The sequence below is a fragment of the Homarus americanus genome, unplaced genomic scaffold, assembly GCF_018991925.1.
Source record: "Homarus americanus isolate GMGI-L3 unplaced genomic scaffold, GMGI_Hamer_2.0 scaffold4060, whole genome shotgun sequence".
NCBI lineage: Eukaryota > Metazoa > Arthropoda > Malacostraca > Decapoda > Nephropidae > Homarus > Homarus americanus.
The window spans coordinates 5,074,597-5,101,311 of record NW_024746161.1 but is presented as its reverse complement, the minus strand read 5'-3'; the positions used below and the strand labels follow the sequence as shown (position 1 = coordinate 5,101,311).

At 38.7% G+C, this 26,715-nt stretch overlaps 1 protein-coding gene across 3 annotated transcripts in view; it reads left to right on the top strand.

Moving 5' to 3' along the window:
* LOC121879040 (kinetochore protein NDC80 homolog) overlaps positions 1–26,715 on the top strand; it is a 103,321-nt gene that overhangs the window by 50,840 nt on the left and 25,766 nt on the right. For all 3 annotated transcript variants that reach the window (XM_042385524.1, XM_042385522.1, XM_042385523.1), the window contains exons 7-9: positions 6,314–6,463; positions 19,187–19,312; positions 19,571–19,717. In XM_042385524.1, coding sequence (XP_042241458.1) covers positions 6,314–6,463; positions 19,187–19,312; positions 19,571–19,717 — 423 coding nt within the window. The remainder of the gene's footprint in view (positions 1–6,313; positions 6,464–19,186; positions 19,313–19,570; positions 19,718–26,715) is intronic.

The window sequence follows — 26,715 nt, the reverse complement described above, 5'->3', positions numbered from 1 at the left end:
GGTGGACTTTCAGTCTTAGGGCTTTCAACAAATGATCTAAAAATGAGTTGTACAGGGAATATGGGATTCCTTGTAGAGCAGCAACAAAACATTTGTCTACTTTTGAATTTTCTTCATAGTCCAGCACAAACTTAGTTAATAACTGACACATCATAATTGCAGACCAAACGTCTGCTGCCAATTTCCTAATTTTAAATTCTTCAAGCAGCAGTGCAGGGGCAGCTAGTTTCAATTTTTTTTTTCATAGCTTATATCAACATATTTTGAAGCCGACAAATATTGGGAAAGATCATATAAGGAACTCTTTTCGTCATTAAATTGGAACTTCAAAAAACTAAACTTGTGAGCATTCCTGTCAGCTGGAATGAATGTTAAGTCTTTCAATAAATTAGCCCAGACTTCGTCTATTTCAGAGATCATCTTTGGGCAAATATCAGGCCAAGAAAGTGTAGTATCACTCTCCAAAAACAAAGAATGATAACCCAAAGTTGCATGTCCTTCCTCTCTCTTTGTAGTTGCTGAGATATCAGGAAGCTTAAAGACATTTTCATCATATATCTTGAATAAGGAATCCACAGATTCAGATGGATTAGTGAACAAAGAAGACTTAACTCTTACCAATGTTATCCATGGCCTGTTAGAATCAACCTTACACTCAATATTATCCAGCAGCTGCGTGTCAGTCGACAGCAGCTTGTTTCCACTCGCAGTAACCAACACTTTTGCCCCAGGTGGAAGTGGTTGCCAAGATGTGGATAGGATGAAGTCAGTCTCAATAGGTTCTTCCTGCTCAAGAGACTGGATACTATGATTAGAACCAGGCTCATCGTCCTGATCCTGGAATCCTCTGAAATCAGATTGAGTAGATAGAGGTTTTTGTAGACTTCCTACTGCCCCACTGTCTGGAGGGTCCAATAACTTATTTTTCTTAGCAGGAGCAGTCTTGTCTAAGTGGGGATTAAGTCTTTTACCTAACACCAATAAACCTAAACTTTCTGTCAACTTGGGATCTTTCCATTGTTGTACATTCAAAAATTTACTCTTCAAGGCCTTATTCCACCTATTTTTAATTTGTAATTGCAATAAATCTTTCTTATCACTTGTAGCTTGATGAAATTGAAAAATTTGATCATAACAAATTGCACAATCCATTGGTGAAAATAGGTTATTTGAGACACAGCTGCCATGAATTATGCAAGCCACATGAGGATCTATCTTAGTAATCCAAGTCGCTGTACATTTTTTTATAATTACATGTAGTATGGCTCCCCTGGGTCTTGGGTGAAACTACTACTTCTGAATTCAAATTCTCTACTCACAGACAATTCCTTGAATGTAGTGCCTGAGCTGAACTTTCTAGTCCTTGTAGCTCATCACTCAATAGTATCTCCTCAGGGACAGTTCCATAGTCTCCTCCGTTATCCATAGGCCCGGACTCCTGACCTTCATCCTCCAGTTGCACATCACTCACCTGAACTAGGAGGATACCATGAGTCACATTATATCATTATAACACAAAGTAATAAAAATAATTAAGGGAGAAAGCATTTTCTCCCAAACTTAATCAATATGACTCATAAATGTTATATTATTTGTAAGATAATGATATACACAAGTCACTCCTATGACAAATATAAACAATAACTCACTATTTCATATCTGTCTCCCGACTCTTATTTATCAAGTATCCCTTAGCTCAATGAAACTTATTTAGTTTAAATTTGTTTTTATAAAATAATTTCATTCAGAACATTTATTGAGAGGGATCATCAAGATCTTTATTTGTTGCCAATCAGGGGCACAGACATTATCCCCAAGTAAATGCTTAAGGGAAAATTCCTATGTGTGCACTATCACCCAGCAGGGTTGACAGTGTTGAGCCGCTAACATAGCGCTCTATTGGCAGCAACGTTCACTGTTACTCTAGCAATATTCATTGGGTTGAGAATTCCACCCTGAATTGGTCTCATATAACCCATAGAAAGTGTAAAGTCCATTTCAACATAACTCTAGATTGCTAGTAAGACCAGAAGGTCAACATTCCGGAAGGAATGCTAAGTCTAGCAGCCTCGCTAAAGTTCGCCGGAACCCGCTACTGAGGACATCAAATAAAGTTATGAAGAGACAAACTCAACTCTGGCCTTTTTGCTGAGAACAAATAGAAACCCAAGGGTGGAAGTTTATACTATTTAATAATTTTAAATGTTTAATATTAAATTTTTTAGTCATTTTAACAATTATTGAACATAATTGAAGTACAGGAAACTAGTTTTATGCGCGCCAAACAGCCTGTCAACACACCAAACAGGCGTCAGTCTCTGTCTTTTCAGTGGAGGTAACATCTTGCTTGAGACTCTCTTCAACTAAACGCTTTTTTCTGTTTCCAAGCAAATTATTGGTCATTTTGAAATTTATTTTACATATTGACAATATATAATGCAGTGCAGTGTTGATTTAAAGAAAATCATCTTAAATTACACAAAGAGAACTAAAATTTTATGGGTGAAATGGCGCCATGGGGTGACTTCTCTTCCACGCCAATGCCTTCTCTTCTCCCTTCTCCTCCACCCCCATTCTAATTCTCATCATCATCATCATCATCATCATCATCCAGGAGCCTTATACATACACACCTCAAAGTAAATGTACTTTACTTCCTTTTTTGTTGATTTTAGGCCATTTTTGGTGAGCTGGAACCAATTACCCAAAAAACCCATTGAAACAATGGTTTCGGTTAACCAGTTTTTCAGTTAACGAGCAACCTTTTGGAATGAATTGTGCTCGTTAACCGAGGGACCACTGTACACCAAAGGACTAAAATTTTTATATATTTTTTTTGCAAAATATTTAATGTCTGCACTCAAATTATTCACTATCTTGCAAGGATTCCAGCAATGCAAGTTATATTCTGCTAAGCTTAGTCTGTGAAATTTTATAAGAGTAAGAACTTTAAGCCTAAAACTAATTTTACCCTGAGAAAGGGGAGATGAGGTTGACTGCCAGGCAGGAGGAAGGAAGGGGGGGGGGGTAAGGTTGGGTGAGGTATTGACCAGCCGGCACTGAAGGTTACTTAGTGGTATTTATTTATCTGTCACATAGAGGGAGTTTAACTTTTTCGATTATAAAATGTCACTGAACTGACTTAGGAGAATATATCTCACATTACTGGAATTCTAATAAGATGGTGATTAATTTGAATATAAACATGCTATAGTTTGCACAAGACAAAAATTTAGTAATTATTTAGTACATTTGAGTACAGTATAGGTTTGCCCTTAGGACAATTATATCTTTTACATTTTTTCACATTATGCATTTAGGATGGTGTGTGCATGCAAATGAGTGAAAATAAATGAAGAAAGTTACATATATCTACCCAAAAATATTAGTTGAGAAACTTGTACTTAAATCTACTAAGAACTTTCCCTGTAACTGGAAAAAATTCTGGGTACAGTGGTCCCTTGGTTAATGAGCACAATTCGTTCCAGAAGGTTGCTCGTTAACCAAAACCATTGTTTCAATGGGTTTTTGGGTAATTGGTTCCAGCTCACCGAAAATTACATAAAAACGAAAAATAAATGCAGTAAAGTACACTTACTTTGAGGTGTGCATGTAGAAGGCTCCTGGTTGATGATGATGATGATGGGAATTTGAATGGGAGTGGAGAAGGGAGAAGAGAAGGCATTGGGGTGGAAGAGAAGTCACCCCATGCCGCCATTTCACCCATAAAATTTTAGTTCACTTGGTGTAATTCAAGATTATTTTCTTTAAATCAACACTGTACTGCACTATATATTATCAATATGTAAAATATATTTCAAAATGACCAATAATTTGACTGGAAACAGAAAAAAAGCATATATGTTGAAGAGTCTCAAACAAGATGTTCCTTCCTCTGAATCTGTAAACAAACTGACGCCAAGCTTGGTGTGTTGAGTGGTTGTTTGGCGCGCATAAAACTAGTTTCCTGTACTTCAATTATGTTCAATAATTGTTAAAATGACTAAAAAATTTAATATAGTGTAGTGGATTTCTCCCCTACAAACGCTGTTTGTCGCTAAGTAGCCGACCCCGCGAATTCCCCAGTGTATGCCTCGTGGTCTAGGTCAACCAGCGCCGCCTTACATGACGGAGGTCAACTACTAAGCCACGCCTACCTCCGCTATTTAAGACCTGACCTCATGGTGACCACTCTCTTCTTCTAGCTACAGCCGCAGCAAGCAACACCACCTCCTCCGCTTCTGCCTGGCGGCCCTCGCTCCCGCCGGCGAGCATGGCGACCCACAAGCTAGTCCTCCTCTGAGCATCCTCACCAACCAGCTCTCTCTACATCACGCTTGTAACCACGCTGCCACTTCCCAGCACCAAGCTGCATTGTACATCCAATACAACATGTATACAGAGAGCACATTGTGAGTTTCCTTTCTCCATCCCATCCTGAGTGTGAACCAAACATCCCGTACCCCACAAATGGTGACCCCCGGAGATTCGCACTCACACAGGATGGAGGAGAAACAGATCACGCTCCCAGTCTTCAAGCAACATGGACGACTGGCTTATCCACCCAGAAGCAACTCTCATTGGCTCTACAGCTACTGTCTCTATACCGCAGGTTAGACACCCTAGAGCAGCACTGCTTCTCTAAGCAGACACCAGCTCCTCTTCCTGCCCCAAGCACCACGTCCTACCGACCCCAGTACACCCGTCCTGCCTCAGATGCCGCCCCCGGCCCAGCAGTTCCCCCTGCCGCTCCTCCTGATGCAGCCCCTGCTCCCAACGCGGCCCATGCGCCTGAGTGCGGACCCACACACCCCTCTTTTCTCCCTCAGCTACTCCCTGCTACTGTCCTGCACCCTGCTGCTGTCGTGGACCCAGCTACTGTCACAAGCCCTCATCCGCTTCTGCTGATGCAGCCCCTGCTCCTGACCCAGGCCCACACACCCCAGCAGGCGCATCTGACGACTCTGTACCTGCCGTGAGGGAAGCACAACATTCATCACCTCCACACACCCTTTTCTCCCTCTCTACTCCCACAGATATTGTGTATCTAGACAGTTGTCTCCTCTAGCAGCCGGCTCATCTATGCCCTCGCCGTTATGTCTCACATGAGGCATGCACCGCCTGTTCTGCCTCACATGTGCCATGCAACCCTGCAGACAACAAGTCTCCTACACCGCCTGGAGGGAAGGAGGGAGTATTGTAGTGGATTTCTCCCCTACAAACGCTGTTTGTCGCTGAGTAGCCGACCCCGCGAATTCCCCAGTGTATGCCTCGTGGTCTAGGTCAACCAGCGCCGCCTTACATGACGGAGGTCAACTACTAAGCCACGCCTACCTCCACTATTTAAGACCTGACCTTGTGGTGACCAATCTCTTCTTCTAGCTACAGCCGCAGCAAGCAACACCACCTCCTCCGCTTCTGCCTGGCGGCCCTCGCTCCCGCCGGCGAGCATGGCGACCCACAAGCTAGTCCTCCTCTGAGCATCCTCACCAACCAGCTCTCTCTACATCACGCTTGTAACCACGCTGCCACTTCCCAGCACCAAGCTGCATTGTACATCCAATACAACATGTATACAGAGAGCACATTGTGAGTTTCCTTTCTCCATCCCATCCTGAGTGTGAACCAAAACATCCCGTACCCCACAATAGAATTTTTAAAATGATTGAATAGTGCAACCTTCTTGACATTTACTAAAATGGTAAGGAATTTAAGCCCTAGAACCGATTACTGTATTGGCGGACTAATACGACAGCTAGTGAGCAAGCGAAAACATGTTGATGGGCGCTTGTAAGGAATTCGTTAATTGAGGGATTGCGCGTTAACCGAAGTGAAGAATCTTATGAAAGGTAATTCGTTAACCGAAATTTCGTTAACCGAGGCGCTCGTTAACCGAGGGATCACTGTATAAATAATTTTTCCGGATTTGAGAAAGTTGTCTGCACAACTGGAAAGCTCTCATCCCTGGAAGTACTCTGCACCAATTGTTCTGGCTAATGGAGATATCACTTATGGATTTCACAAATACGGGGGAGGGGGGGGATAAGTATACCGAACAAAGTTTAGTATTGGATGAGTTTTTCAAATTTGTTTTCTACTGAAGGACTCCCTATATCAGACTGCTCATCAATTATTTTGGTATAGAGAGATAATACTGTATTTGTCACTATAATTCATCATGTGGAATGATAGAAAAAGCTGTTTGTGCATGAGAAAGAGTGCTAGGGGAGGAATTTATAAAGGTGTGTTAGAGATACATACTGATATGTAGGGGAGAATGCTCTTTGTCAATGGAAAAATATTTTTGTTACAGGATTTTCAACATACTTTGGAGCTTGATGAAGGTGTGCGACCACAAGATATGGTGCTGGTTCAAGAAAAACAAGAAGAACTAGAAAATGAGTCAGCAACTCTTAGTAGTGGGCTTGAGAGACTACAGCAGTTGCATAATCATTATATCCAAGTATGTTGACAAGTTCCTTACATATGGTTGCCATGACTGAATTCTGACAAATTCCCTGACTATTTAACCCATTATGGTTGTGTATGTATATATCCATTCCAGCAAGACATGTCTAGGGATGAGCCGGATTGTAAATTTCCCGGATAGCTGGATACCGGATACCCGATTATTTGTATCAACTGGATATCTGGTGTCCGGCTGATTAATCCTAATTACAGGCATTCCTCAAGTTACAACCGTCTGACTTACAATCATCCACACTTACGAACGAGATCCCATTACATTCATTGCAAAAATTTTTAATTGAAATCCAAATTTTTACATTATTTTCATTATTCTGTATTGTTTAACCTCACTTTATTTACAGTATTTACATTATTTGTTATGTATAGGATATTATTGTTGTTTTGTATAGGCAGGGTTGTGCTTTAACCTAACCTAAACTATAGAATTAACACTGTTCTTACTTCAAAAGAAATCAACTCACAATCAGGGTCCAGGAACGTATCCCTGTCGTAAGTCAGGGACTGCCTGTGCAACATTATATCTTAGTTTTGTTTTGTGTTATGTACTGGTATATTTTTACACTTTCCTTTTTATAGAATTCATTTCTAATAATGTGTATATGTCCAGTGGGCCTTTTTGAAAGTTCCTGGTACTGTACAGTATACAGTAGATATAACAAGATGATGTGTGTGTTTGAACAATACTGTAACGGATAGCCTTCGATAATGACGGTTTTACTAACGACGATTCATATTTAAGACCCTGGTTAATTTAGGACCCAATTCAATTTATGCCATTATTTTCTTCGTATTTACGACGAAAATCGAATAAAATAAAATAAATACATTTTCATATAAATAATAATTACTTTCCGATATGTATATAAAAAAAGAAAAAAAAAGCCTTGGGCACGGAGGCTGCTGGGCTTGTGAGTGGTGACGTCAGCATCACTAGCATAAACAGTCGCAGCTTGGCGGGCCTTTTGTTTCCCCCCCCCCTCACCCCCCATCGCACGCACTGCCACCGTCATCTCTTGCCTTAGAGCGAGCAGTAAACAAAAGTCAACTCTCGAGGGGTGGAGATGGGTGGGTTATCGACGTCGCATTCTGGGTTATATCACAAAAACTGGTTTTTAGAAAAAAACAGCTTTTTGTTCAACCTCAGAATGCAACGCTTAGCTTTGAATACCCGAGCAGGAGGTGGAGAGGGAGGTGACTTTGCATACAAGGCTCTGCTAACTTAGGTCCAGATTATGATTATAAACCGTGTAGAATATTTCCAAAATTAGCAACATTTACCGGAAGGTAAAATGTTAATTTACATATCTCAATTAGGATACTCACTTTATTATGTTGATGGAGAAGTTGTCTTTGAAAGTTTTTGACGATCTCCAAAAGCCCATTTCCTTGATCTGACTGAGGCTCATATGCCGCAGAAAGGCCTCAGACCCTGTGTATTCGTAGTGTCATGTGCCAAAAATTTCTTGCCAGGGTCTGCTAGATTCACTAATTGAAATAAAGATTTTGTCATTTGACTAGAAGACAATTTCTTAACATCCCTGGATGAGAAAACATAGGGGCATTGATTAGGGAATCTGGATAACCATTCCTGAAGATTTTTAACTGGGCACAATATATGAGGAACCCTTGTCTCATCCATTAGGTGTTTTATCCTAATAGGTTGAGCTTGGAAATCTTCCCTTTCATTTTTTCTTAGGATCTCCGTAGGAAAAAGGGTAACATCCTACTCAGAGAATACCAATAATGATGGATTATTGGTAGTAATTTATCCCTGTTCAGATTTATATTGTAATTAGGCCCCATAAGAAATTTAGTAACTTTTTCCAGAGACCAAGGTGGGATTCTCTTAGGCCGAGGGGGTCTCTGAATGAAAAAGGACGATCTTAGCATTTAATAAATCCTTGGGTTCAAAGTAATATTAAAACCCCACACCAGAGGGTCAACCAATGCTGATTTATAAGATGCAATCGTCGATCCTTGAAGGCCTTTAACTCTGAACAGAAATTCTAAAAATTCTAACACAACTGTTTCCGACAATGATTCTGGAGTTGTTAACTTGATAAATTGTTGAAAAAGATTCCAAGCTTTCTCATATTGCATAGAAGTTTGAGATCTATTGACCTGCTAATACTTGGTTAGCTATATTGGGATTACCCAACAACCTATTTAAACTCCTTTTGAGAAACTCCAAGCGTGAAGTGCCAAGGATATCTCGAACTGAGAATGTAGTACCTGGTATAGACATCCTTGTTGCAATTGTAGCGGATTTGGGCACCAGTCCAACAGATCTAGGCACCAAGGTTGTATGATCCAGTATGGTGCAATTAAGAGGACCTTGCCTTGGAAGGATCTGAATTTGTGAACCACTTTGGGCAATATTTTCACAGGTGGGAACAGATTGATTGAATTCCAAAGGTTCCAATGTAAGAGAAGGGCATTTCCTAAAAGATTCGACCTCTCCAGAGATGCATAAAGTTGCATCTTGTAATTTGTTAGGGAGGCAAACAGATCTATCTTTGGAGTCCCAAACTTCTTCACTAGACTCTTGAACTCTGATACCTTTAGGGATCATCTGTTTCTTTCGATACTGGCCGGAGACGGGACAGCGCATCTGCCCAATTGTTTTATACTCCCGGTATATAAGTTGCTTTGAGGTAAAGTGTTTGTGTTACACAAACACTGAAGATTTTTTCTGACAGTTGTAGAAGGGGCCAAAACCTGGTTGAGCCTTGATGATTGAGACAAAACACTGCCGTTTTGTTGTCCATGGCAAACAGGATCGTTATACTTTGTAAATTTGGGTTTACCGACAAAAAGAATAGGACCACTGCTAATTCTTTTACATTTATGTGTTTGTCCCCTTGACTGAATTCCCCTATTGAGGAATGGTATCCCCATCCTATTTCGGACGCATACGTACAAACGACCATACCTGTTTGAGGCGGAACCCAGGGAGAGGAACCGATTAGATTGTCCAACTTTGTCCACCATAACAGATGATTCTTTATCTGAATAGGGAGAGAAGAAGCAATATTTCTGCTTCTGTGGAGCAACTTCGAGCCCAGATGGGATAGTTGCTTTTTCCTTAACTTTCCCAATGGAACCACTATTGTGGCAAAATTCAACAGACCCAGAAGTTTTTCCCAATTGTGCCAAGAAACCTTGTGCTTTACACAAAAGGCTTCTACTTGGTTTATCACATCTGTTACTTTTGCTTCTGGTACTGACTGACTGACTGCTGATTTGTATCCCACTGGAGACCTAACCAATCCCACTTTTGACATGGTATTAAATTTGATTTGACCTGGTTTATCTTTAATCCCAGGTTTTGAAATAGTACTAGTGTATGTTGGGTCGCCCTTTGACAATCTTCGAAAGAGTTTTCCACTATCAGCCAATCGTGTAGATAAGCAAAGGTTTTTATGCCCTCCTTTGCAAGGATCTTTCTGGGAATATTTGCCAGTTTTGTAAAGACTTTTGGTGCAATTGTCAGACCGAATGGCATCACTGTGATTTGATAACGTACATCCCCCACTTTGAACACTAGAAACTTTCTGTACCTGGGGGCAACAGGAACGTGATAATATGCATCTTCGAGATCCACTTTGAGATCCAAGCATTGGGTGGAAGTAGATGCCTCAGATGATCGTAAGTGAGCATCTTGAAACTTTTTTTTTTTTGGGTAATAAATTTGTTCAGGACTGAAAGATCCAAAATCCATCTTAATTTGTTGCTGCCTTTCTTGAGGACTGGGAATAGGCGAGACATGAAACATTTCTCTGACTGTAACAGTTTTATGACACCTCTGTTTATTAATTGAATTACAAATTCTGTAAATATGGGGGTTGTTTTTTTACCCTTTTTTGGAAACGTTAGGGGAGGGAGCCTCACCCAAGTCCATGTGAGGCCCCCTTTGATTGTCTTGTAAGCCTATATGGAAGAAGTCCATCTGTTTTCCCAACCCCCTAGACGACCCAGCTGTCTGGCTTCATTGGAAGGGAGTGGATGCTGATGTGGTCGAATAAGGTCTCCTTCCGCTTCTGAACAAACGGTCACCCCTATTACGTCTTTGATTATTTCCTCCTCTAAAGTTTTCTCTAGGTTGATAACTGAACCGAGCAGCTGGTCCTGTTCCCCTGTAAAACCTTCCTCTTTTAGATTTCCAAAAGGTCAGAGGACTCCTGGGAACAGTAATATTAATATCTTGCTCAACAGCTGATCTATATTTAACCAATGATTGTTCATCAAACAAAACAGGAGAAAGACAGGAAGAACTTAGCGATAAATAAGCACTACTGTACCACTTGAAGCATTATTTGTGGCTTGCTCCCTTAGCTGGACTTTAGTGTTAGGGTTTTCAACAACATATCAAATATATGGGGTCCCTTGTAAAGCAGCAGCGAAACATTTGTCCACTTCTGAATTTTCTTCGTAGTCCAGCGCAAACTTAGTTAATAACTGACACATCATAATTGCAGACAAAATATCTGCTGTCAATTTCCTAATTTAAAATTTTTCAAGCAGCAGTGCATGAGCAACTGGTTTAAATTTTTTTTTTTTATAACTTATATCAGCATATTTTGGAGCCGACAAATACTTTGAAGAGCAACGTGTTTGCGTGAAATTCTATTTCAAATTGGGAAAACTTTTAAGGAGGCTTTTCAAATGTTGCAACAGGCTTATGGGGAGGATTGTTTGAGCCATATGCAATGTCACGTGTGGTACCAACGTTTCGAAAGGGGAAGAACATCCACCGAAGACGATCCCAAATCTGGATGTCAGAGTTGCTGAAATGTGGAGATGTTGATCGTCTTTTTTGATTGGAATGGCGTCGTTCATCATGAGTTTGTTCCACATGGCCAGACAGCCAATATAGAGTTTTACTTGGAGATCCTTAAGCATTTGAGGGAGGCAGTACGATGGAAGAGGCCTGAGGCGTGGACAAACAAGACCTGGATGCTGCACCATGACAATGCACCTGCTCACGCGTCGCTCCTTATCCGTGACTTTTTGGCGAAGCACGAGACGACTATCGTCCCCCAGCTGCCCTACTCTCCGGATTTGTCCCCTGTGGACTTTTTTTTCCAAAGTTGAAATCCATACTGAAAGGTTGCCGATTTCAAACGATAAAGAGATAGAAGAAAATTTGCTACGAGAACTGCACACCATCCCTCAAAACGCGTTCCAGGACTGGAAAAAAAAGTTTGGAGCGGTGTATCAACAGTGGAGGAGAGTACTTTGAAGGAGATAAGTCTGATTAAGTTGTAAGTAAAGCAATAAATTTGTTTTTTTAAAAAGTTCGGTTTCTTTTTGGACAGACCTCGTAATTATTAATTTGACATCAAAATTACATGACAAGTCGAATAATAGGGCAATTTTTTCACCCAAACCTACTGGGAGGAGAATAGATGGCGGGTAAGCTTAGCCATTGCCAAATTAAGCATTTACAGTCGACCCTCGTTAAAACGGATTAATAGGGGGGGAAGGGTGTCCGTTTTAGCCGATTGTCTGAATTAACCGATTTAGGGGTTAATATTGCATTATACAGCTATGTGTATGTTTATTTGAGTGCCCTGTCATAGGAGTCCGTTTTCTCTAACTTCAGCACTCCTGAGTCGTCCGTTTTCTCTTAATCTTAGAGTGCACCAGAGACTGTTATATCTTAGTAGTGACACAGAATTTGATATTGCAACTGGGGTTGCAATTGTTGAGGCAACTTAGGTATGTCTGATTACAGTTGGAATATTCAAGATCCATTGTGAGTGATGTTTAAAGCTTCAACTGTCTTTATGGTTGGTAAAACTTGTCAAGTCTGTCAGTCTGAATGGCATGTGTGAGGCCGTGTTTTTTTTACAACCGCTAAATATATTAATATATAATGTTATGATAATTATCAGAAACACATAGGCATAACGAGGTTTATTACAAAGTGATGAAAAGGTTACTGTACAGTGGCTAGTCCACATAACATGTAGCCATGTCTCTTTATTTGAGTGCCCCGTCATAGGAATCCGTTTTCTCTCACTTCAGGACGCCTGAGTCGTCCGTTTTCTCTTAATCTTAGAGTGCACCAGGGACTTTGTTATTTCTTATTAGTGACACAGAATTTGAAATTGCAACCCCAATTGCAACTGGGACAATCCCAGAACCAGAAATTTGATATGGACAGTTCAGATTTCGTCCGATTTATCCGAAATCTGGATTAAAGGGGTCCGAATTAACGAGGGTCGACTGTACATACCTAGGTATAAAGCTTGACGACACATTCTGGACTATAATCACAAAAACTGGTTTTTAGAAAGAAAAAAATTGCGTTTTTATTTAATCATTTCAGTACCGATACATTATAAAAAATATTATACTGTACAGTATTATATATGAAGGGTACAGGTATTAATAAGCACAGATTATTACAGTAACTGTCTTTATTATTAAATAAAAAACAAAGTAAAATTTTTTACAATGGTAATGGCAGGCATGGGAAGATGGGGACCCTTTTTGGGGGGGGTGTGCGGTCAGTTCCCCCCTCCCTCCCTCCTCATACCTACTCACCTTACTCCTGACTGAATTTTATATGAAAGAAAACATAATATAATTTGCATAATGAACATCCTCATAAATTATTGACTCATGAATTACAGGCAGTCCCCGACTTACGACGGGGTTTGGAACCCAAATCCAGGTCGTAAGTCAAATTAGTTGTAAGTAAAAAATGCATAAGCCTTAAGCCCCGGGTTGGGGTGCTGCTGGCAGTACCCCCCAAGTGGAGTTAAATAAAGAAAAAAAATCAACATTTCAAAAAAAAAAAAAGGCAGGAAAATAGGCTGACGTTCTGGAATGTCACCTGGGGTGTGCTAGTCAGACGTTCTGGAACGTCACTCGGGGTCTAAGGCTTAAATAATACATAGAAAATCTAAAATGGGTGTCTTTTTTTTCTTCTCAGCACCACAAAACTGTCACTTTTAAGCTTGCCAGCCATTTTAAAGTGAATTACAAACAAAAATTTTGTCAGTACACAGCGCAATCAATAATGCCAGGACTCAAAAATGGGTTTTTTTTTCAAAATTTTGGTATGACTGAGGCGGTCGTATGTCCGGGTGGTCGTAAGTCGAGTGGGTCGTAAGACGAGGTACCTGTATAGGAATAGAATATGAATTATACTGTACAGTATTAAGATACTGTACAAAACTAGATTTGGGTGCGTAGACTGGGGGAGGTGACGGGTGGTAGAGGGAGGGCATATGGACAACTTGCCTCCTGGCCCGTGCTGTCACCAATCATTATTTTTATTTGTATTCTTTTCATAAATACTGTATACGTAAGTATATTAGAAAAATTCCTGAAAATCTCTTGATTTTATACCATATTACGCATTAATGAGTCATCCATCATGCCACAAGTTGACATGTGTTTCATGAACTATACATGTATGTGTATTGATCTCTTGGTGAGGGGTTGGGGTGGGGGTGGTACAGTCGATATCTCCTACCATATGGACAGGACTGATTCCTGTCAGCTTCCAGTTGCCATTTAGGGATTTTTCCAAAGTAATTATCCAATAGTATTTGGGATATTAGAGCTTGTTGTATTGATTTTGTGTACATTAAAGCCTAGACTAATGATGGTTATAGATGCACATTAGTAAAATTAATGTAAAAAATAGTGTACTGTATGTATCTTTTACTTAAATTAATGTAAAAAATAGTGTACTGTATGTATCTTGTACTTAATGTTATGTAATGTACATACAATAAAAGTGATCAATAAATTGGTACAGTATTACCCCGCTTAACGCGCTTTCACTTAACGCGTTTTCGCATATACGCGGTGCCTTGCCAAAGCTGAACTTTCACTTAACGCGGCATTTTTCATCATATACGCGGTGAGTGTCCGGCTCGAGAGCTATTTTTAGATTCGCACCACCCCCCCACCCGCCACCCTGCCTGACTGCCTGTTTTAGCTCATAAAATTCATACAAATTACCCAGCCAGAATATAATTTACATTGCTGGAATTCTTATAATTTGGTGATCATTTTGAATATAAACAACATATATTTTGCATTAAACATACAATTTTTAGATAAAAATTGTTCTCTAGGTAATTATGTTATCTTTTGTCCAAAATATATGACATTTATATTCAAAATATTCCTGGTCTTACAAGGAATCCAGCAATGTCAATTATATTATCCTAACTTTAGTTTGAGGTATTATTTATTAAAATTTAGTGGTTATCCCACACATCTCCTTGGGACGGTTGGTGGGGGGGGGGGAGGGAGGGACCGACCGACCGACCATCTGTTACCCCGTGAAGAATTATTTTTTTTTTTATTAACTGAAGATATTTGTTTTAGCTCATAAAATTCATACAAATTACCCGGTCAGAATATAATTTACATTGCTGGAATTCTTATAATTTGGTGATCATTTTGAATATAAACAACATATATTTTGCATTAAACATACAATTTTTAGATAAAAATTGTTCTCTAGGTAATTATGTTATCTTTTGTCCAAAATATATGACATTTATATTCAAAATATTCCTGGTCTTACAAGGAATCCAGCAATGTCAATTATATTATCCTAACTTTAATCTGAGGTATTATTTAATACTAAATGTTAAAAACTCTTGAATGGAGGATTGGTGGGGGGTGGGGGGAGGGTTGGGACTGACCACGCGGTTGGAAGAGGGGGGGAAGGCAAGGTGGGGTACTTTGATTGACAGATAGTGTCGAAGAATATTTTTTTTTTTTTATTAACTGAAGATATTTGTTTTAGCTCATAAAATTCATACAAATTATCCGGCCAGAATATAATTTACATTGCTGGAATTCTTACAATTTGCTGATCATTTTGAATATAAACATCATAGATTTTGCATTAGACATACAAATTTTAGATGTAAAGTTTATTCTGAGTAAATATGTTATCTTTTGTGAAAAATATATGACATTTATATTCAAAATATTCCTGGTCTTACAAGGAATCCAGCAATGTCAATTATATTATCCTAACTTTAGTTTGAGGAATTATTTATTACTATACCTGGTTTTCCCCAAAAATTTCTCAGAGGGAAGAGCCAGTGAGTGTAGTGTGAGAAGAGGGGGAGGGAGTTGAGTCCATTATTTGAATGGACATTAACTTGGCGACTGTATTTCTCTATTTCTCTTAAGTATTAATTGTGTGCATGTACCATCATAAAATTAAGATGTTATTTTTACTACAACATAGTTATTTGTCGTCAAAAAGTGGAGTTTGGGGGTCGGGCTGGGTTCTATTGGAATTAATCCCATATGTTCTGTTATTCACTTAACGCGGTTTTCACTTAACTCGGGACCCTCTGGGTTCAATTGACCGCGTTAAGTGGGGTACAACTGTAGTGAAAAAAGTGAGACTGCGCGGGAGGCCAACGTATGTACGTATGGAAATAGTGTCATTTATCTTATGTACACACACACACACACACACACACACACACACACACACGGTGAATTTGCCATGGGGGGGGGGTCGCGGTCACCCTTCTCCGGTTGTGAGGAGGTGGGGGGATTAATGCATACGGTACTTAAGGATAACGGGAGAGGGGTTATAAAATGTAACTAACTTGACTTAGGAGAATATAACTTGCATTGCTGAAATTCTTGTAAGATAGCGATTAATTTGAGTATAAACATCCATTATTTTGCACGTTACATAATAATTTTAGTAATTAACCTAGTACAGTACATTTGGGTATATAGGTTGTGCAATAATTTATGAGGTTGCAGTTTCAAAGCTTTGTGACATCACTAATTTGTAATGAGTCTCCATAGGCCCTGGTTTATTCATTGATCAGTTGTCTAACTGCAAAAGTAGCCCTTTCAAGCCATCATTTATCAATTAATTTAAAAATATAAATTATAATGTAAAATGTAATAAGACAACGGATTAGTAGTGCTGTTAATTTGTGTGCTGTGTAAGTGTCTTGGCATGTCACCTCACCACCTGACTCCTTAACAAACACTTCATCAACTTCTTCAGATCCTACATTGTGCTTGGCAAGTTAAAACACACACACACACACACACACACCATTATGTCTAAATCAAATGTAAGTCTGTATATTTTCAGCCACTGGCTGCAACTCCATTAATAAACCATTCATTATTGTTATTATTATTATTATTATTACTGTGGGATACTCAGGTGGTCCTTACACTCAGGGGTAAAGGAACCACACTGATGTCAAGTCCGTAAGTCCTATTTCTGGTACAAACACAAAAAGGAGTTAAGACAGGGGTAAACAGCGTCCTGTCTTGGAATCTCTCTGGGTATCTCTCTCTGCGCATGTGCCCAAAGCCTGAACTAACACTCGGTGACAAAAGGGAGTATGATTATAAAACATATAATACAGAGACCTGAATCAATAATGGTAAATAGTACAGAGTTACATATTACAGCCATATTCGTCTCATATATCTAATCACACACACACACACACACACACACACACACACACACACACACACACACACACACACACACACACACACACACACACACACACACACGGAATTAAGACAACAAGCATCCAGTGAGGGTCTTCTTGTGTGACTGCATGGAGGCAAATTAAAAGATCAGCTGTTTAGGAGCTTATCGCTTGGCAACACTGGTGTGTGTTATCACTCCTTTCCATTCCATCTATCAAATTACCCACACTTTTCTGCTTTCTAACTCCATATTTTAAAATGTTATGTAATGTAATGTTGAAGGGATACAACTTTGCTCATTTATATATATACTTATTACAATGTTTTTATTCAAGACATCTTCAGTTCATAAGACCAACTAATCCCCCACCCAAGAAAGGGTGACCTGACATTCCATCAGAAAGTCAGTGATAGGAGACCACTAATCCCCCACCCTACCTCCACCTGACATTGAATCAGGTCTGGTCCCTCCCCAAAATACTTGAGCTTTCGTCATTATTCAAGACATTTTCAGAATATGCTCTCGATTTTCGACCTCGGAATTTTTTTTCCCAGAGCCGGATTTTTTTAAAATTCCGGCTTTGGGAATGCTTTTCCGAGCAAATTTCAATTACGGCTATCGGAGAGTTCCGGATTTAGGGGATTCCTGCTATCGGAGATATTACTGTATGCAGCTATGCCTGAAAATTTCTGCATTATTTATACTGTATTGTAAGGTGATTTTCAGCCATCAATTAATTCAGGTTGTAAGAGTTCATTCAGTTGTATTTAACGATAGATACATGTATCCTTGATAATCGTGGGGGTTAGTTTCCAGAAAACTACTGTACACTTACTTTGAGGTGTGTATGTAGAAGGCTCCTGGTTGATGATGGGAATTAGAGGTGGGGTGGAGAAGGGAGAAAAGAAGGAAGTGGTATGGAGGAAAAGTCACCTTCTTTGGACCCATGCTTTATGTCTCATTTCACCAATAAAATTTTAAGTTCACTAGGTGTAATTCAAGATTATTTTCTTTAAATCAACACTGCACTGCACTATATATTATCAATATGTTAACTAAAGTTCAGAATGACCAATAATTTCAATGAAAAATGCAAAAATATTCAAGGCACCAACAAAATAGATGCTCTCTCCACAGAAAACAAAGCCAGACTGACGCCTGATCACCGACCCACGCATCTGATGGGCGCACAACAAACTAGTTCCCTGTACTGCATATATTATCAATATGTTAAATAAATGTTAAAATGACTAATAATTGTAATATAAAACATTAAAAAATATTAAAACCTGAAATTTATTGATATTTAATCCATTGGAAATGAATTTAAACTTAGAACAGATTACTGAATTGGCAGACTGGGCCATCAGCTGACCAGCTGATGCTCACAACAAAACGTGATTTTCGTAAGGATTTCGTGAATCAAATTTTTGTTTGTTAACCGAATTGAAGATTCTTATGGAAGGTAATTTGTTAACCGAAGCGTTCGTTAACCGAGGGACCACTGTATTCAACAAGACAGTAATTATTTCTGAATCCACCTGCTTCTTGCAAATACGTCTCAACACAAGACCAGCTGTGGGAGTTAGATGTAAACAAACCCATGACAAGGTGCTTGTAGGCCTATCGAGGCAACATTCAACTTATAGGAAGACTATGAATATATGAATGCAGTGGGGTATGCTATAATGAAGGATTCTACTACGAATATTCCTATAACGAACGGTTTTACCTATAAAATTGAGAATGCTATAACGAACGAAACTCCTACAATGAACATTTTTTTTTATTACAAGTATTAATGATATTCTTTATTTCAGGGGTTTAGATGCATATTTATGCACTTTTTTACAATTTTTACAATTTTATATTATATTTTTCAGTGTTAAGTGGTTGTATTTGGGGGCCTGGAACGGATTAATCCTATAACGAACGAATGCTATAACGAACAAGGTTCTAGAACCAATTAGATTCGTTATAGCATACCCCACTGTACATATTTTCTATTTAAAGCAGGCATAAAGTATATTTTCTTTTTGGTTATTTATGGAGTAAAACAAACATTCAATTGAGTGTGTGCAAGCAAAACTTGAACCTAACCCAGTGAAGAAAATGTATGGTTTTTCAGAATGTTCTATTTTCTAAGATCTGGTTTTGGGGGTCTCAACCTGTAAAATACTTTCTTATCTTGTAAGCTACTATAAAACATTGTTTTCTTTTCAGCTACGGAATGACGGTGAGAAAATGACTGCTTACTGTCAAGAGCTACAAATTCACATATCAAATAAAGACGGTGAACGATCTCAATTGGAGTCTGTACTTTCTGAATTTAAGGCTGAAGTAGTGCTGGTATGTGTTTTAAGTTTTCTGGGAAACACGTTTTTATATGGTAATGTAGGTCTTGCTAGGAAAGTTCGTTGAAGATGCAAATGGTGGTTAATGATCTTAAAGGACTTGAACTTCCCAATTGGCTGCTATTTTATAACAAAAAACCTGCTAGGTTAAGAGCTTTTTTAGAAAATGAGGTTTTTGCATCAATCCTTAATCAATTAATTCTATATTTTATGATTTAGTGTAATTATTGATTTATATATTATAATTTTCAAGGTACAAGGAGAGGTGGAACGCTTAAAGAAGCTTCAAGCTCAACAAGCACTTAGTGTTGAAGAATTGGCTCGGTTTAAGAATCATGCTCGTGACGTGGCTTCATTCATATCACAACTTCAGCAAGAAGGCAAGGATCTTGACACTAAGGTAAAGAATTTATAGAAGGAAATTTTATTACTCTCTTTGTGGCCTATGAGTCATTGAACAATTTATCTGTAAAATCTCCTACCAAAACAACCTAATGAAGTATGTATGATTCGAGGGGCTTTTTCTGGTCATGAAACAAGTACAATGATTTATTCAAATGTTGCGTTGGTGCAAATGCTATTGTTAAAACAATGAGGCTTGCTGAACCAGGGTTATGAAACATGATTTGGTGTCTTGAGAGTCAGTACAATGGGGGTAAACTGTGAACGAGTTGGCTTGACTGAACCCTCCTCATAATTACTGTAATCTGACAGCAAACTTTACATTTTACCTGCATCCACTTTTTCATCTAAACTTGTTTACTGTGCTCTGGTATTTTTCGTTGATTTTCCAGTGATGAGTTAATTTCTGCCAATTCCCTGAAGTTGGGCATTTCACATCCGGTAACACAGGCTTTTGACTGGGGAAGCCTTTCCGTCACAAAACCACCCTGTATTGTTCATGATAACAAAACCAGGCACCCAGGATGGCATATCAATACTCTGCAAACAAACAAATAGATATACAGTAATTTCCTCGTTAATTGGAATACCTGATTCCTGGAACTCTCCAATAGCCGGGATTGAAATTGGCTCAGAAAAATTCTGGGAAAACTCCATTCTGAGTTTCCCAGAATGAGAATCAGGTGCATTTATCATAAAAGAAATTCTGAGAAAATCTCTCCAAATCTCACTGTTCCAGGCCTGGGAATAAAATTTCCAGGAGTTCCGAGACATTGCATTGTGTTCTCATGTGTCCCCACGTGCCAGGCCCGTGAGTGGCCTAGCTGCTGGGATCACTTAGTTCATATTCTGTTGCCATTGTAGAAGGTCGTTTCCTTTGCGAGCTGCATTTTTGCATATAATTATTGTTGTGCAATGCTGTACATTACTGTACTGGGACACAATCAGCCAAGAATAGTGTTACAGCAGTGTTAAGAACGTAAAAAGTGATTACAGTTACGTATACTATACTGTACATTCAGTATTGTATTTTATGGCATATAAGATGCACGGCCATTAAGCAGGGAGTACTGTATTTAGGAAAAACTTTTGTGTGTATTTTCCTATTGTAGCCATATTTTTTTTTTAATATTATATACAGTACCAGTAAATGTGAGGAATAAATAAAAATATTACCAATAAATAAGTTACACCAAAAAATACTATATTGCCAATCCATTAAATAAAAGCCAAATGAAGTTTAATGCAATTTCCATTTGCATATACTCCTTGCTTCTCCATAGCAACGAAGACCAGCAAGAACGCTACCTCTGCCGATTCCCTACCAACACTTCCTCCCCCTATACACTGCGCCATCCTTCTACTCCCCTGCTGAACCGGCTAACTCATATCTTCACTTTATCTGTTTGCCTTTAGGAGAATTATTTCTTTAACTTTTTTCACAATATGTATGTAGGATGGTGTGTGCATGTAACCTCGTGGCTTGGCTCAGTAGCCTAGTGGTTAAAGCGACGAGTCTAACTTGGCTATAATGCCGCCAGCGATGTGAACAGATGCAAATGTGCAAAGAAAGTTATCTGTAATTCTTCATTTGTATCCGGTATTTGTAGATTTAAAAATAAATGTTGTAGGCATGACAGATTGTAATACTTGTAAGAGTTCAGAAATGGTTACTGCTTAGCTACCTCTGAAGAGTTGGGTGTCTGCCATAGGGATGTTAATCGTTTCATGTTGTCATCAACAGAACAGTACAGTAGTTATAAATTGAGCTTTTATACTATACAGTATTTCACAATAATTATATATTTTTTAATTAATTAAAAATAATAATAATAATGTGCTTAAGTAAGCAATAACATATTTTTAATTCTGGGGGATTCATTAGCTTATGGAAGACCATTATCTCACATATACGCAGGCTGATTTTTTGCCACTTTTCAGACAAAAATGTGCGTCTTATATGCCGTAAACTACAGCAAGTGGGAAACACTGGAACACATTAACTTTTGTCTTTATTCAAGACATATTCATGTCATGATACCCACTAATACCCCACCCTGACAATGGTTGACCTGACATTGCATCAGAAGGTCAGTAATATGACCCCCTAGTCTTTCACCCACACCTCCATCGCAAGTGTTAAACACAAAAGGTGATTACCGTGATGTATTACATTCAGAAGAGTGGACAGTATCTACCTACTCTAAGCTCAAGATGACAGCACCTCCTAGTGAGTACAGTATATATAGTATACAGTATAGTCTCGATTTAAGCGGATTTCCTTTACGCGTTTGGTCATTTACACGGCACCTGCCCACACCGGCAATTATTAGTTATGCGGGAAGCGGCGCGGGCAGGGTGCGCACAAGGTCGCCCAGTCAACAAAACATTACCGAGTTCTTCACCCGCCACCCACCACAGCCAGCCCAAGTCACTGATAGTGAGGATATGGACTTTGAGGGGTTTGACAAAGAGGCCCTGCAAGCCTCTGTGGTGGATAGTGATACAGGTGAGGGCCAATAATCTGCCCTCTGCCTCTGCCTCTTCTACTAACGTAAGTGTTAAAAACCTAATATTATTGATATTTCTCTTAAATATTAATTGTGTGTGCATACCATCATAAAATTAAGATGTTATTTTTACTACTACGTACGTATTTTGTCGGAAAAAGGGTAGTCTGGGGGTCAGCCCAGTCTCTATTTCAATTAATCCCATATGTTCTGTTATTTCGTTTACGCGTTTCTCGTTTTACGCGGACCTCCACGGGTTTAATTGACCACGTAAACCGAGACTATACTGTAGTAATTATTATTATTATTTCAGTACAGTAAGCCCTTGAAAGTCCAGACAGTTTGAGGGAAAGGGGGTCTGGACTTACTGATTGCCTGGACTTTTACCAAGTCTTATTGGGGGGTTCTGGGGCCACTGTACTCTAAGCAGCCACTAATTAGCCCTGATGATCCTTAAATTTGTGTTTTAATGTGCAATAAAAATAATGTGTGTTTTGTTTTACATTTTTCATTTATTTTAAAGTCAAATGACAAATTATATACAGCAAGTCCCTGTTGAACGAAAGGGTTTGATTCCACTAAAACGCTTTCGTTAGGTGGATTACGTTCATTGAAAAAATTTTTACCATATAAATTAATGAAATAAGGGGGGGTATGTGTTCATGTACTAAGCTCTGTGATGGAATATATATTGTACTGTACTATGTTCTGTGACAAAATAATTGCAATGCATCAAAATATTGTAGATAAAAGCAATAAAACATGTAAGGTACAAATAGTGTTACTGTGCTCACCAAATTCATGTCAAAAGCAACAGGCACAGTGGTTGTTCCTTTCTAAGGCCAGAAGAACACAGATACTTAAACTTTAGTTCATTATTGCTAGGGGCAGGATCGCTGAGCCCATCACCGTTTTCAGATTTAATAGTGATTAATCATGGCATTGTAGCCAGGTGAGACTCATCACTGTAACCACCAGGCTGCTGAGCCAAGCTGTGAGGTGTTATGGTTGTTTTTCAACTCATATTTTCGGGTAGATACAGTGATATCACCGTTAGCCAGAACAATTGGTGCAGAGCACTTCTGAGATGAGAGATTTTTGGGTTACTAGACGACTTTCTCAAACCTGGAAAAGTTCCTTATCCTCATAAGCTTTTCCAGTTATTGGGAAAATTTTCCGAGTGTCTTACCATATTTTTCGGCCTGAATGACGCACTTTTTATGGCAAAAATATACCTTGAAAATTACCATGTGTCTTCCAGGACGCTAGTTGATGAGTTGTAGCAGAGGTTTTCTTAGGGTCAACTGAAATCAGCCCCTTACAAAGACTGTTTCCTCATTACAGTACATAACAAATACAAGTATTCTCTATACAGTACAATAAAACTATTGATTTTACTAATATTGTTGATATACTGCAAAAAAAAAAATAAACCCTTGCTGCTGTGCGGTTTGTTTACAAATGGCAGTGGTGCGGCAGCGCCATCTATTGAGGAATTGCGAAAGGTTGCCTGCTGGTCTCAAAGCGCAGGAATGTTTGTTTCTTCATACGTAGGCTCTCATGTTTGGACACCTATTTACAGTAGGCTCTCATATTTGGACACCCATTTAGACTGTAAAAACCTCGCAAAATGAAAATCTTCCAAATTTAAATACAACTTCCTATGGAGAAAATTAATTTGAGTCTGGTACTTTCGATGTTTGGCTAAAGTTTGCCTTATTTACCATACTTTTGGGGCGAAATACTACCTGTAATTAAGTAACATCTTAATAAACCAACGAAAATAACACATAAAGTTAAATAAAAACTAAAAACAACACAGAAAAAGTTTTTATGTTCTACAGCTTCAGCTAGAGTTGAACCTGATGACTTGGCAATTTCATCATCCGAGTAGAAACACACACAACAAACATTGGCTGTCCTTATGTTTTCAATGTTACCACCACTGGTAGGTAGAATTTTTTTTTTAAATTAAGAAACATTAATTAAAATATATATGAACAGTAAATAAGTGTTGCTTTCATATTCTTATGTAAAGTAATGACGATATGTTTTCACATGTGCTCACTTACATACTCGATCTCACTTTTTTTCTTTACCATTAATGGTTAGCTACTCCCATTGTTCCATATATTAACATTAAATAACGTTACTTAAAACAACCATATTAATTTTACTACAGCTATAACCAGGGTCTTATTTTCTTCAGTTTTATATGTAGAACCAATCAGTCACTGGTTTTGTAAACATAACGAAAACAATGCCGTCTCGTCTCCTCGTGTGTTTTAATATTCTACGTATTATTAATGAATTGTATTGTTCATTTTGCACACATAAACATAAATTCAATCAAAAAGAAATTAAGTAATAAAGAATAATGAATCTTTTGTACATAAGAGAAATGATGCTGTTTACACGATTGTGCACGTCTGAACTTTGGTGGGCCGCTCAAACCTGTCGAAATTCGAGTTTCCGCCGTCAGAATTTGAAATTGTGTACAGTAGTGTTTATATTTGTGTCCAAATATAAAATGTCGAATTAAAAAAACTCACAAAATTTGAGAACCTACTGTAGACTGTAAAAACCTCGCAAAATTCAAATTATCCAAATTTAAATACAACTTCCTTTGGAGAAAATTTATTTGAGTCTGGTACTTTCATTGTTCGGCTAAATTTTGCCTTATTTACCCTACAGTACTTTTTTGGGCGAATTACTACCTGTAATAAAGCAACATTCTAATAAACCAGGATTTGAAGATGAATAAAATGTTTTTGACTGTATTACTAGACATGATATTTAGATATTTACATTTTTTTGTGATTTTTATTGTTTGCTTACCAAAATTTTTAATTCAACTGATTTTTACCGAGTTGTTTTTTACTTTTATTTATTTTTTATTTTTTTTTTTGACTGTTGTAAAATATTTCCTGTCTTTGTCATACCGACAAAAACAAGAGAAAGAATGTAAACACTACAGCCCCCTAGATGCGGAGGTGACCAGGTGTATAAAATGAGTGTTGTATTAAAGATTTCCACTTCTTATATAGATTCTTCTTTTAAATTGATGAAAATGACGACTAATAAGCAGTTCTAAGTGATAATATTCAAAGAGGTGTGTGTGTGCCAAAAGGGCTGTATATCAAGCAAGGTTTCACTGGTGTCGGTTCGTAAGTAGAAGTTTTTTTCCTAGAATTACATTTCCAAAATCAGGGTGCGTCTTCCAAAATTGCAGCATCTTCCAATCCGAAAAATACGGTAACTATGCATCTTGGACAGACAGACACTAGCCCACATCCCCAGAATGTTTATGGGTGCTGGAGAGTTTTTCGAGAGTTCAAACTACCGAACTCTGTCAAAGCAGTTCTAATTAAGTTATAAACTTAAATTCTTTACTAGAATAATCCAGAGTACTGTAGTTTATCTAGAAGTTTGGTTAAATAAGTATATATAAAAACTAAAAATCTATATGGTACAGACATGAATGAATGTGTTACAGTGAAGGTATTTTCCACTCCCATGGAGCTGAGGAGGAATAGTGGGTCTCATGTAACTGACCTGATCTGTTACAATGTCAGGTGGAGGTAGGGTGAGGGATTAGTGGTCTCATATTACTGACCTTCTGATGCAACGTCAGGACACCCATTGTTGGGTGGGGGATTAGTGAATCTCATGATCTGAAGATGTCTTGAATAAAGATGAAAGATTAATTATTTTTGAGGGAGATTATGGTAAGTGTAAGTATAAATGAGCAACATTGTATCCCTTCAACATTACGTAACAACATTTTAAACTATGCAGTAACAAAGAAGAAAGTTGTAGGTGATTAGAGAGATGGAGTGTAAAGTAGTCGTAACATATGCTCCTCAACAACTGTTATTAAACTCGCTACCACACAGGTACACACACACCCACAAATTTGTCAAACAATAAGATCCTCATTCCTTATGCTTGCTGTCTTATTTCCTGTTTTGTTTTTGTGCGTGTGAGCGAGAGAGAGAGAGAGAGCAGAGAAGCAAGTGAGAGGGAGGCAAGAGAGAGAGGATGTGGGGTGACTGTGGTGTTGGAGAGTGTGTGTGGAGTGATGGAGGTATGTGTGTGTGTGTGTGTCATGGGGTGATGTGTGTGTGTGTGATGGGGTGTGTGTGTGTGTGTGTGATGGGGTGTATGTGTGTGTCATGGAGGTATGTGTGTGTGTGTGTGTGATGGAGGGTATGTGTGTGTGATGGGGTGTATGTGTGTGTGTGTGTGTGTGTGTGTGTGTGTGTGTGTGTGTGTGTGTGTGATGGGGTGTGTGTGTGTGTGTGTGTGTGATGGGGTGTATGTGTGTGTGTCATGGAGGTATGTGTGTGTGTGTGTGTGATGGAGGTATGTGTGTGTGTGTGATGGGGTGTATGTGTGTGTGTGATGGGGTGTATGTGTGTGTGTGTGTGTGGGGTGTATGTGTGTGTGTGTGTGTGTGTGATGGGGTGTATGTGTGTGATGATGG